General features: G+C 37.9%; 1 protein-coding gene across 7 annotated transcripts in view; it reads left to right on the top strand.

Annotated features, from left to right (window-relative positions):
• The window catches only part of LOC133532923 (DENN domain-containing protein 2B-like), a 61045-nt gene that overhangs the window by 28621 nt on the left and 18879 nt on the right, over positions 1-13545 (top strand). For 6 of the 7 annotated variants that reach the window (XM_061871783.1, XM_061871787.1, XM_061871786.1 and 3 more), the window contains 4 exons: positions 8737-8842; positions 9459-9651; positions 10446-10629; positions 12594-12733. In XM_061871783.1, the coding sequence (XP_061727767.1) occupies positions 8737-8842; positions 9459-9651; positions 10446-10629; positions 12594-12733 (623 nt within the window). Of the gene's footprint in view, positions 1-3709; positions 3774-8736; positions 8843-9458; positions 9652-10445; positions 10630-12593; positions 12734-13545 lie in introns of those variants that run through there. The other variant, XM_061871789.1, reaches the window with a different exon arrangement.

Here is a 13545-nt window from a genome sequence, read left to right as displayed (position 1 = left end):
GAACTCGCTCTTATGGATGGACAGATCTTTACGTTGGAACAAACATATACAAGAAATTTCGCAAAAAATATTAAAATTCCTGGATATTTTCAAAGTCCTAGTTGGACCGGGGTGGGGTATTCACCCTAAACACTTAAGACGTTTATACATTTCAATTATCAGAAGCCGCTTAGATTACGCTAGTTTTTTATTTGATAATAGTTCCAAGTTAAACTTATTTAAACTTGAAAAAATTCAAAACCAAGCAATGCGGACCATTGGAGGATTCATTAAAAGTACACCCATCCATGTCATGGAGAGCGAACTCTGTTTACAGCCATTACATATCCGACGTAGATTTCTTGCCGGAAAATTCTTGCTAAAATCAAAGTCGCAGTTAGGTAACGTGATTCTGAACCTTCTCCAACAATTGAAATCGTCTATTTCTCGAAGATCATGGAAAAGACCAACTCCTTTATTGTTGTCTATGTATGATTTAGTTAAAGATATCAATGTATATTCAAGCAAACAGCCAGGAATGTTTAAATTAGACTCATGGATAAGCAGCTTCGATTTATCTAACATCGTTATTTGCAACATAGAGGGTATCACCAATGCAAAACGTAATTATGATATGCATAATCTGAAAAGTATCTGCTCTCAAATATTAAATGATAAGTATGACGGGTATTACAAGATTTATACCGATGGCTCAAAACAAGACAGCAATAGAGGAGCTGCCCTTTATGACCCACAAAAATTGAGCAACATGAAATTTAGTTTTGATGGGGAATTATCAATAATGAACATCGAACTTATTGCTATTTTAGAGGCCATTGGCTATATAGAATCAGTAGAATATGAAAGATTTGTGATTTTCACTGACTCTCGAAGCTCTCTCCAGCATTTACTAAAATGTGCAGTTGATGTTAGAGGAAGTCCAACAGCATATGCTATTATTGACGCTATATTTAAACTACGTGATAAATCAAAACTTGTGGTCCTTCAGTGGATACCATCACACATAGGCATATCAGGAAATGAGATAGTGGACAATCTAGCTAAAGAAGCATCATCTGATGGAGTGCCTGTAACAGTTCAACCATACTTCACAGAGTACATACATTTATTGAAGACAAACTGTCATATATTATGGAAAGAGCATTTTGATCAAAGGTCGGTGGAAAGGGGAATATGGTATAAAACCATTCAACCCGAGCCATGGAAAACCCCGTGGTTTGATAGTAGTGACCTATGTAGATCTCAACTTGTAACTGCTTTCAGACTTCGCTCCGGGCACATACCACTCAATAAATTTGCATTTTTAATGAGAAAAGTCCAGTCACCCGAATGTTCAGAGTGTGGTAAATTAGAAGATGTCTATCATATCATGATGGAGTGTGTTCGGAACGAGGACAGAAGGAATGATCTTTTGCTCCAAGGCATTAATATTAAGGAGTTGGACGGCTGTAACAGGATTTTAGCTTTCCCTCAATCAAGGGAGGCTAGAGCTCTGTTCAGTATGGTGATGGTGGGCATCCAAAGACGAAAATAATGATCTGTTTAGGTTTTAAATGTTTTAGTGTAAGAACACTTCTCGATGTGTACTACTGAGCGGCATCGTCTTTTAGACTAAGCTCGTTAAATAAAGATAAAAAAAAAAAAAAAAAACTCGCTCTTTGTGAAATTTTTTTCATTTTCTATTTCTCATTTTCCGCTCAGCCGGCTCCGCTCGTTCCTCTTTTTCATTTCTCTTTTTTTCGGTGGGAATTAAACAACTAAACTCTGTTGGTGGAAACGCAAACCTATTTTATAAAAGCGGCCAAGTGCGAGTCGGACTCGCGCATGAAGGGTTCCGTACAATTTAAGACGTATTAAAAAAAAATCTACTTACTAGATCTTGTTCAACATTTTACCACTTTGGACACACATTTTACCACTTTGGAAGTGTCTCTCGCGCAAACTGTTCAGTTTAGAAAAAAATTATATCAGGAACCTAAATATCATTTTTGAAGACCTATCCATAGATACCCCACACGTATATGTTTGATGAAAAAAAATTTTTTTTAATTTTATGACGTATTAAAAAAAAACTACTTACTAGATCTCGTTCAAACCAATTTTCGGTGGAAGTTTACATGGCAATGTATATCATATATTTTTTTTAGATTTTTTATTCTGTTATTTTAGAAGTTACGGGGGGGGGGGGGAGGACACATGTTACCACTTTGGAAGTGTCTCTCGCGCAAACTATTCATTTTAGAAAAAAATGATATTAGAAACCTCAATATCATTTTTGAAGACCTATCCATAGATACCCCACACGTATGGGTTTGATGAAAAAAGATTTTTTGAGTTTCAGTTCTAAGTATGGGGAACCCCCAAAATTTATTGTATTTTTCTATTTTTTTGTGAAAATCTTAATGCGGTTCATAGAATACATCCACTTACTAAGTTTGAACAGTACAGCTCTTATAGTTTCGGAAAAAAGTGACTGTGACAGAATCGGACAGACAGACGGACATGACGAATCTATAAGGGTTCCGTTTTTTGCCATTTGGCTACGGAACCCTAAAAACGAGATCCGCTCAACTTAGCCATTTCTCGCTCATTTCTCGTTCGCGGTGGAAACCGGACTAAAGTATCCAGTTAATGTGTAGATAGAAGTGACCTTGCCTATACAGATAATCCTCAGTTCATTTACCGCTAAAGACCTTTGTATACCTAGATGATATGTGTTCCTGACTCATGGATTTGTGTTCCAAGTTTATTTTTTATATAATCTTACTTAACGCGTGAGAGATTCGTTTATAAAATATAATATTAATTTTTTTTTTTTTGCTATTATTAGTTTAATCTATGCTATGCGAGGTCTATAGCTCATAGATCCAGTAGTTTAATATAGTTGCTAAGCGGACCCCAGGCTCCTATGCGCCGTTACAAAAAGCCGGGACAGGAAGATTAAGAGGAAAGACGGCCGCTTCTCCACGTAGTCCCCATTTTCCTCTCATTAACTATAGCTATGCCCCTACGTTTGACTTTTTTCGATTTTTTTATTATTGTACTAATTAGGCACAAAAAACAGATTTCATACAAATTTTAACTGCAACTAACTTTTATAATAATTTAAAAATCGAAAGTAGGGGCATAGCTGTGGTTGATATACAACAAATTGTGTCAAAATATGTTCAATAATGTTATCCAGAGAGGAAAATGAGGACTACGTTCGTATGAAAAGGTGATTTCGCGCGGGTCCTCCACTATCGTCTTAATAATACATTTATGTTTGTTTCCTTACAGCATAACACCGTTTCTGACCATCACAGTTTTACGACCGTGTTATCATCGTTAAGAAATGTAACATACAGTCATTGATTTAGAACGAAGAATGCGTTCCATACGCACGGACCTTCGAAAACACGGTTAATAATGATGATTAATAACAAGTGCACGCGTGTTAAAAATAAAAAAATTAACAAAAAAAAACCAAACGACTCTATTTTAACTCTACAATTGAACTCTTCATTATTTAAAATTTACGTGTAAATACAACTTGTTGTGGAAAATATTTGTGAAGACATTTTAAATTGCGTTTCGAAATTAAGTGCGTATTTGCTTCTTCATGTGATAATCATTTAGCTACTTATCTTTTTTTATGAATATTATGAATTGTGAGTTGTGATTACTGTTATTAGGTAATAATAAAGCATCTTAAAGTTGCGTGTTTTGCTGCTGGTTACAGCCTAATTAAATTGTGCAGTGTTGCATGACATCATTCAAAATGGAATCGCAAGGTGAGTCTTAAGTAGTTTCATTTCAAGTAAATGAGGCAATTTTGTAAAAAACTTTATAGCATTCCCTCTGGAATGGACAAATGTGTAAACTTACTTACTTACTTACTCCGTTGGCTTAGCGACACAAAATGAGACTTGGCCTCCGACACAAGACAGCGCCACTTTTCTCGGTCCTGTGCCTGGTCTGGTCTCGCCAATTGTCGACTCGAAGCTCGCGCAGATCCGCCTCCACCATGTCGCTCCAGCGATACCTAGGGCGTCCGATAGGGGGGGATAGGTCCTTAAGAACCGTGAGATTGAAGACCTAGTGGCTGAACCTAACATCATGGGAGAAAGTAAAGCCCACAGACTCCGTTGGTTTGGCCACCTTGAGAGAATGGACGAAGATCGGAACTTAAAAAGAGCGTACCTGGGTCGCCTAGCAGGAGGACAAATGTCTAAAACTAAATTAATTTTGTATCATGCAATAACGAATGCGAACGATGCACTGTGTGGGATTTTCGATCAGTTTTGACCACCCTCGTTTTATATTTTTATAATACGCATTATAATATCCTGCATCCCAGTGTAAAACTCCCGAATGATTATCTTGCGTTCTAGTTAATGCACAATATTTTTTGTTGATCAGGTCAATGACCTTAAGAAAACATGTTTATTGGCATAATTACTAAAGTACCGTCAATATAGTTCCAATTTTTATTTCTGAGTTTTAGTGAGAGATACTCATTAATTGTACGAAAAATCCAGCATTTTAGTGCCATTCAGTTAAAAGTTAGAAATTACTAAAGTTTTCAAACATTTTTTTTATATCTCCTATATTTTCCGATATTAGCGTTTTATTTTTTATTAAATGTATTTAAAATATGGTTAACTATAACTACTCAAAATTTCAAAAGCTAATCTTGCGGGATTTAGGATTTATAACATTTCTAAGTTTTTTACCGATTTCTATGGAAATAGGGTTGTCAAGATTGACTTTAAGACATGATACAGTAATATAGTTTTTAACAGATAATTTGAATTAACCAGTTAAATGAGAATCGTCTTCAGTCGTCAACATCATTATCATCATCATCTGAATGAAGTAGAATTTCTTCTGTAGGGAGAATTCAATCCGTGCTTAACTCCAAATCCGACTCCTCTGTTGCAATGGAAGAATTTGGTTCGATTGGTTTTAAAATGGCCAAAACTTTTGCCGGAATAGGCTGACGTTTTTGTTTACTTAAACGGTCTTTCAGGGAGAAATGTGAAATGTAAGGATCAGATGACTCTAACGCACACCGAAAAAGATCTAGGATTGTAATTTGCTTATTGATTTTCCTCGTGTGGTGCTCTCTGTCATAACGCCAGAATTTGTTCCTGGATTCACCGGCCTGGGTCAGCTCCTGCCGGGGCAAAGCAGCGTCATGGGTCTTTACCGGCACCATGACGCCTCACCCCCGCTCCTCCAGATATAATGTATAAGTATTGGGTTTCAGCAATTGCTTTACGAGGGCGGACCCTTTCCCAATACCACATGATATCCTTCATCAGAGATATAACGCAGTGCTGATATGACCGTTCGTTCTGCTGTAGAGTTAAGGCTTTTAGGCAAGACCATATTGCTTAGTAACATAACAACACATCCGTTGTGGTGTAACAATTTATCTTATAAATACTTAATGTACTGAATAAATGCTTAAATATCAAAACAATAAAGATTAATCATTATAATTCATTGTATTTCCAGACATTGTAACTATGTAGGTATTCACCTAGGTACACCACCGGAGTTATGTGACAGCCCTGACCCAAATATTTAAAAATGCATATCTCGGCAATCCTGCGTTATTTTAATTCATTTTTTTTTTTCAGTACCGCCTTTTATAGCATAGAACAGTTTCGTTTAGAAATAAAATGTAGGATTATCGAGCAAAAAAAAGTTTTTCAATATATTAAAAAAAATTATATCGCCACCCAGAATAAGAAATTTTAACTTTATTTTGATGAAATGTATACTTCAATATATCCCTAATAGATATAAATTAGATTGACACAAAAAAGATGCACATAAAATAAGAAATTTCGTTTCTATGTTTTCTATGGACATTTCTCAAGATTATGATTATCTCCAAAACTACGCATGATAGAAATTTTGGAGTTTCATTCTGAGCTTTTATTTGACGAGACTAATGCGATGAATTAAACAATGAAAATAGTCAAATCTGATCGAAAATCCCACACTGTGCGATGCTGTTAAGTTTAGAATCAATTAAAAAAGGAAAAATATCCTGTCTTGGGTGACTTTAACTCACGACGCTGGATCGCTAGCCCATTGCTCTGAGTTACCAAGACCTCATCCATGGACAGCGAATATATCCACCATATAGGCCTTTAGGGAGGCACCCTAGCGGCATCTACCGTAAGAGTGTTATACTTCTCAAACGGTTACCGGAGTTCCAAGTCATATTGGAAATTCACCAGTTACGAGGCGCCACCCCATACCATAGAGAAATAAGTAGCATATGGTGCTCACTCCATACATCAGTTTTGGTACCAAAACACTTATTATTTTCGTAGTCGATATGACACTAGATGTCGATGTTGACGACCGGTCTGGCCTCGTGGGTAGTGACCCTACCTATGAAGCCGATGGTCCCAGGTTCAAATCCTGGTAAGGGCATTTATTCGTGTGATGAGCATGGATATTTGTTCCTGGGTCAAGGGTGTTTTCTATGTATTTAAGTATTTATAAATATTTATATATTATATATATCGTTGTCTAAGTACCCTCAACACAAGCCTTATTGAGCTTACTGTGGGACTTAGTCAATTTGTGTAATTAATGTCCTATAATATTATTTATTTATGTCTCGGGTGTCGCGACTGACGAATATTGTATTTCTCAATATTTAAAAAAAAATATTTCTTGATATTATTCTTTTAGTTTATTAGTTTTAGCAGCTCAAGAATGCACCCTTAAAATTAACGGAAATAAAAAAATAAAACGGTGTAAAGTCCCGTTGACATCCGGATACGAAACCCATAAAACTGAAGTCCACTTAGAATCATTGTTTTTGCTTGATTGCGATTAAAGTTCGTCAAGGTTCAATGCCTTTTAATTGTTTAAAAGAACAGTTAATAGGACCGTTGGAAAACGGTAGGTAAATTTTCGGTTCATCGGTTTTGGGCAATCATTTGTCCTAGATACAGTTAATCAAATAAACGGCATCCTAACCTAGTCTACAGTGACCCTGCCTACGAAGCAGAAGGGCCCGGGTTCTAATCCTGGTAAGGTCATTTATTTGTGGGTACAACACAGTGTTTTGAAATATACATTTGAAATAGAGGTGGATTGTCAAAGAAAACTCCCTCCTCCTCCCTTGCTATTTTCAAATCCCATCTTATCTGCCTCTTCCTAAGCGTTTCTGTACGCGTTACTGGTTATCTCTTTTGGCAAGAATTATATAGTACTGTATATAATGTATATAATTAATTATGTAAGTAGTATGTATATGTATTGTCTTACTGTTGTAGACTTACATTTTAAAAGTATTGTCTACTGCTATTTAGTTTTAATTTAGTTTTTTGCACCTCCTAATTAATTAAATTAAGTTTCATTTCTCCACTACCTAAAGGTTGTCTGGAAGAGATCGCTCTGTAGGGATAAGGCCGCCTGTTGTTTACCTCTATCTTCATGTATTATATGTTTTTCCATGTACATTTTTTCTGAGGTTGCAATAAAGAGGATTTGTATTGTATTGTATGCTTTGCGACCCAGCTGGTCGCTTGGCACTTGACAACTGAGTGTCGACTTGCAGGTAGTTTCGCAAATACTTTTATTGTGTAAACGTCACAAGTACATATATATATATATATCGTCATCTAGTATCCATAACACAAGCCTTATTGAACCTACTGTCTATCTGTGTAAAATTGTATAATATTTATTTATTATTTAATAAAATACGGTTGCGGGACAGTCCCACCATCATCCTGAGAATGATAGTGGACAAGCCGGCTGGCCAGATAACGCTACACTGTGCTGGGTTTCCCTGTGAGTACCATACAGTGGTAGCTTTTAGATTCAATTCAATAAATAATTATGAAATAGATATAGAGCGGTTCGCTAATGCGGATCTCTATTGAACGGCCTGTATTTCATTCAAAATTAATTATAATTATTCTACCCCGGCTCCAATCTAGCAGCGCCGGGTGACACAACACTCCCAAACATATTTAACAGACGCTCAATCTTCAGCGCTGAACGATGACAGCTTTTTGGCTGTTTTAAGCACCTTTTTAGGATCTCAGAGTTTAGTAGGTATTATTTATCCAAAGCAATCCTATTTGTTCCCTGGACCGTAGAATGGAATTAATTTAATTCCTGGGGTGACTTTGATAAACACTTCACTTCATGGTATAACTTAAATTACATGCTTTCTTGATAAACCGCGAGCCAGGAACAGATTTCCATGACCAATCGCCTCCCGGGCGATAACTCGTAAAGTGATTATCGGCTATATATAATGAACTCTCGTGGACGTCAGCTGCCGCTCCGTTGGTGAGTTGAGGAATTGCGACCACCAAAACACGTAAAAAAATTAGTAATCGCCTCCCGTTTGATACTTTGTCAGATGATGGTTTAGATGCTATTGTTAATTAAAATGAGATGATGATGATGTGTGTGATGAACTGATGAGCATGGATATTTGTTTCTGAGTCATGGGTGTTTTCTATGTATTTAAGTATTTATAAATATTTATATATTATATATATCGTTGTCTAAGTACCCTCAACACAAGCCTTATTGAGCTTACTGTGGGACTTAGTTAATTTGTGTAATAATGTCCTATAATATTTATTTATTTATTTATTTATTTATTAAAAACATCGTCAGCCGGTTGTATCGCGGAGGAAAGACCGTCAGCTGGTCACATGAACTTAACCCACATGATTGAAATATATTTTCTATTTGTTACAGTTGAATCGCCTAATGAACGAGATCTACGAAACCGTCTCCGCATGCAACATGGATGAGAACAAGCCTGGCAGCTTCCCCACTGAATCCTCTGACAGCACAAGCGAAGGTATTTGCTACTTCTTTATTTTCTTTATCAACAACTTAGAAGTTACTCTCTTTCAGCGGAGAATCTTCCAGCGTTCTCGAACTGGTGTGGCGGAAGAAAGTAGATTTTACACACGACTCCAATTTTGTGCATTCACTTGATTTGTACAGTTAGCCTCAGTTTCTTCTACCTTTCAAAATAATGTTTCGTCTTTTTTCAATAGTCTTCTGGATCGCTTTCTTTTCTTTCAATGCCTATTTTAACACTTAGTAAAGATAAATATAAGATAAAGATAGTTTATTATTCAAGTAGGCATATTACAATGCGCTTATGAACGTCAAATGTCTAAGTACCCTCAATACAAGCGTTATATTGAGCTTACTGTGGGACTTGGTCAATTTGTGTAATAATGTCCTATAATATTTAAAAAAAAAAAAAAAAAAGCTACACCGGCTCTAACTCTACACCTCTGACCCGAGAAGATTTAAATCCCCCCTCAATTGGAGGAGATTAGTCATGTTGTCACCCTCTTTTTTTTCATGTATTTTTTCACATTTCTTATTTGTTTTCCTTTAATGAGTATGCTATCCATTCCCCATGATAAAATCGACTAAAAAACCTATCTCGTAAATTCCAGATTCAGTAAAACTTACCCGAAACCTCACGGAAAAGCGCAAAAACTACGTCCGTCGGGTATCCTCGCGCGTGGCCTACACGGACCCTAAGAACAGGACCCGGTTCAGGCATCAGACCTCGGACTGTTCCTATAAGTCAGATACAACTACTGAGGCACCGCGGTATTCTACTTTCCGGTCTTGGAAAAGCTTTCGGTAAGTCTCATGTCAGTAATAACAACATGGAGAAAACAATGAAGTCACATCGTGTTCGAGCCGACTATACCAATAAATATCTGTACAAAATGCCAGAGTTTAGTCTTATAGGAATATGAAGAGTCCAGTTGAAATTCGAATAACTTTTGCTTCCTCGCGTTGTCCCGGTATTTTGCCACGGCTCATGGGAGCCTGGGTACCGCTTGACAACTAATCCCCAGAATTGGCTCAGGCACTAGTTTTTACGAAAGCGACTGCCATTTGACTTTCCAACCCTGATGGTAAACTAGGCCTTATTGGGATTAGTCCGTTTTCCTCACGATTTTTTCCTTCACCGAAAAGCGACTGGTAAACTCATTGGTACGAGCTGGGATTTGAACCCGCGACCCGGATTGAAAGTCACACGCTCTTACCGCTAGGCCACCAGCGCTTCGAAATTCGAATAAATATTAAATAAAAAATAAAAAAAACACCCCATGATATATGCCAAAACATCCATTATATGCCAAAAATGCCTTACATCATCAGCGAATACTCTTTAAACTGTGAATCGATTTCTATCAAACATAGCTAAGAACCACTGCTAGGAAACTAGCTTTTACGTAAAAAAACCGCATCGAAATCGGTCCATCCGTTGGAGATCTACAACACCACAGACAGATAGACAGACGAGTATAGTTGCTAATAAAAGAAGAACACAGTCAGCGATGAAAACTTGTATAAAAAAATTAAGTTCTTGATAACAATATCATTTTCTACTGTTAATTAACTAAAATGTCTATCCCCCCTTCCAGGACATCGCAAGTGAATGTAAACGACATGGACTCCGAACCCCCAGAACTTACAGAAAGGGGAGTTGATGACAAAACGGGGTGCGGCGGTGTGGGCCAGAGCGGAGGCCTATTCGACGCGTGTCTGCTCGTCGGCCTCAATTGCATGGCCGGGGAGGCCTATGTCAAGAGCGTGTTCCCTAAACAAGTGAGTTGTATATATAACGAGGACAGAACGGAGGCCTATGCGACGCGTGTCTGCTCGTCGGCCTCAACTGCATGGCCGGGGAGGCCTATGTCAAGAGTGTGTTCCCTAAACAAGTGAGTTGTATATATAACGAGGACAGAGCGGGGGCCTATTCGACGCGTGTTTACTCGTTGGCCTCAACTGCATGGCCGGGGAGGCCTATGTCAAGAGCGTGTTCCCTAAACAAGTGAGTTGTATAAATAACGAGGACAGAGCGGGGGCCTATTCGACGCGTGTTTACTCGTCGGCCTCAACTGCATGGCCGGGGAGGCCTATGTCAAAAGCGTGTTCCCTAAGCAAGTGAGTTGTATATATAACGAGGACAGAGCGGAGGCCTATTCGACGCATATCTGCTCGTCGGCCTCAACTGCATGGCCGGGGAGGCCTATGTTAAGAGCATGTTCCCTAAACAAGCGAGTTATTGATAGAGATATTTTTTGTGGTCTCGATAGATCCTGTTTTTTGTGAGGATCAAAATATGTCTGTGTTTCCAAAACAAGTAAATTATTGATATATAGGTATTTTTTTTCTTCATGCTCATGACATGGACATCAACTACATGACTGGAGAGGCCTGTTAAGAGCGTGTTCCCTAAACAAGTGAGTTATCGACCGAGATTTGCTCGGAAAACTATAAAAGCTATAAAAACTCAAAAATACGCGTTTACCCAGAGATGAGACGTAGCTAGAACTATTTTTCGCTGCGGTTTTCTGTAAGGTGGAGTTACTTTCCCAGTTCGGCTCTGCTCTAGATCTGGAATGACATCCGCAATATATAAATATATTACGTATATGTGCCTTTTACTTATTACGATTATGTATATGTGCCTTTGAAAAATAAATGAAAAAAAAAAATATTATACAAGAATTGCTCGCTTGAAGGTATAGGATAACTTACAAATTTTCCTCTAGAAAAACGCCATTTGTTGAAGTGGAACTTCAGATGAAGAGAAGGATCTCTGTTGAATTTTGCACGTTAAGGATAATTGTATCGTTTTGAGATACTCTATTATAGCATATTGTTTTGTGTAAAGTCTAGTGGCGAGGCCAGACCAAAATTGTATGTGGGCAAGGTACATAGCGAGGCCCTCTGGCGGCGCAAGAAATAACGAACATTTTTACGTTGTGTCCGAGATATATGAGGCGCGAGGCCTCTCGGACCGCGAGGCCGTCGGCGGAGGCCCACTCCTAAAGCCACCTCTGAGTAGTATTTCTTTTCTGCTATTGGGAACGTGCGAAGTGCGTGGTGGGGGTAAGTAAAGCGATCCCAGCGCATAAGGTGGTAAAAATTTGAACTAACTGCGGATAGCGTCTTTAACATTTCGTACAATTATATGGCTCGAAATGAAACTTTGATTTACGATTACTCCTGAAATATTCATTTAAATTGTATGGTGTAAGGGACCATTGTAATCTGTATGAAATGCTTAATATAACTAACGTATTTATTTTGATAATTGTTAATAAAGTATCCATGTAAATAGCTTTGCAAATGCCACATATTACGTGATCTTTTTCTAGAAGTTAAGAATGGATATAGTAAGTTATCCTTAAAAGATAGACATTTCACATCGCGGACTTTTTTGTAGACCTATGAATGAGAAACAACCCCACCATACATTGTGTTGTTATAGCTCAAACGGATTAGGCAGCGTTTTCGATTAAAGCTCCTAGCCAGCGTGATTTTTTCCGAAAACATCGTTATATTTCAAACAATTTACACAAAACCTTAACAAGTTATATACTTAAGCCTTCCTCAAGAATCACTCTATTGATAGATACAAGTCGTATGAAAATCCGTTCAGTAGTTTTTAGTTTTGGAGTAGTTTTATAAGATGTAGTGAATTGACGTTTTCCCCTAGACTTGCGGACACTAGGTTGCGTGACAGTCGTGCACGCTCCCAATATATTTTCCTGTCATTTCAGGTACAAGTGCCCCCACACATAGAAAACCTAGTGTTCCCTGAAACGCTAAGTTCAGCCTGCAAGGAATGGGCGCCTGAAGCAAAAAGTGCCCAGTGCTACTCACTAGTCCTTACTGATGAGAGAGGGGAAAGGTCTTATGGGTAAGTAAGCTATATGTCGGCGGCCGATCGTAAAATCAGGCCGATCGTAAACTTCCTATGTATTTGACGGTAGTCACATTATATCAATAGATAGGATAGGATGGGTTCGTTGTGTTGCTTCACATGCCCGAAGGAAAGAGAATCAAGGAGACCAAGAGTGCTCATTCCGTACAACGGTTTTGTTACCAAAAATACTATTATTTTCGTAGTCTACATCTAGCGTCAAGTAGCGGAACTCACAGTACTGCTACTCGACAATAGATTTCGCGGTAAACAAAAAGTCTAATGCTCAATGATTTTCCGCTAATATTATAACCAGAGTAAGCGTGGGAGTTGAAAATAGAGTTCCGGTTACTCTGCTCATGTACATCTAGGTACACTACGAAAATAATAGTATATTTGGTAACAAAACCGTTGTATGGAGCTCACTCTTGGTCTTTTTAATTCTCTTTGCCCGAAGTGTAACCTGTTCAGAAATAGGACCCAGCCGACACAGGGCACGAGACATTTATAAAAAAAAGACCACGTAACGGAAAATTCCGTCGTTTTTCCCACCATTATCGATATTATAAAAATAATTATATCGAAAATCTAATTTTAAAAACTACTGATTTCGCGTCTGCTTTTGCTTTCGGTATTGCTACAATTTATTAGAATAGAATAGAATTTATTCAAAAAACGCTTAAGTTTAGGTATTACATGAGACGACAGAACCAATTTATTATTAAGCGTCACTGAAAAGGTCTCCACTCAGCTTAATGTCAAGATACCACCTAAGGATCTCGACGCTGGTCTTCCGTGGAAACCTTTCC

The sequence above is a fragment of the Cydia pomonella genome, chromosome 28 (genome assembly GCF_033807575.1).
Source record: "Cydia pomonella isolate Wapato2018A chromosome 28, ilCydPomo1, whole genome shotgun sequence".
Taxonomy (NCBI): Eukaryota; Metazoa; Arthropoda; class Insecta; order Lepidoptera; family Tortricidae; genus Cydia; species Cydia pomonella.
Note: the sequence above shows the minus strand (reverse complement) of the source record. Positions and strands in the feature narration are given on the sequence as shown.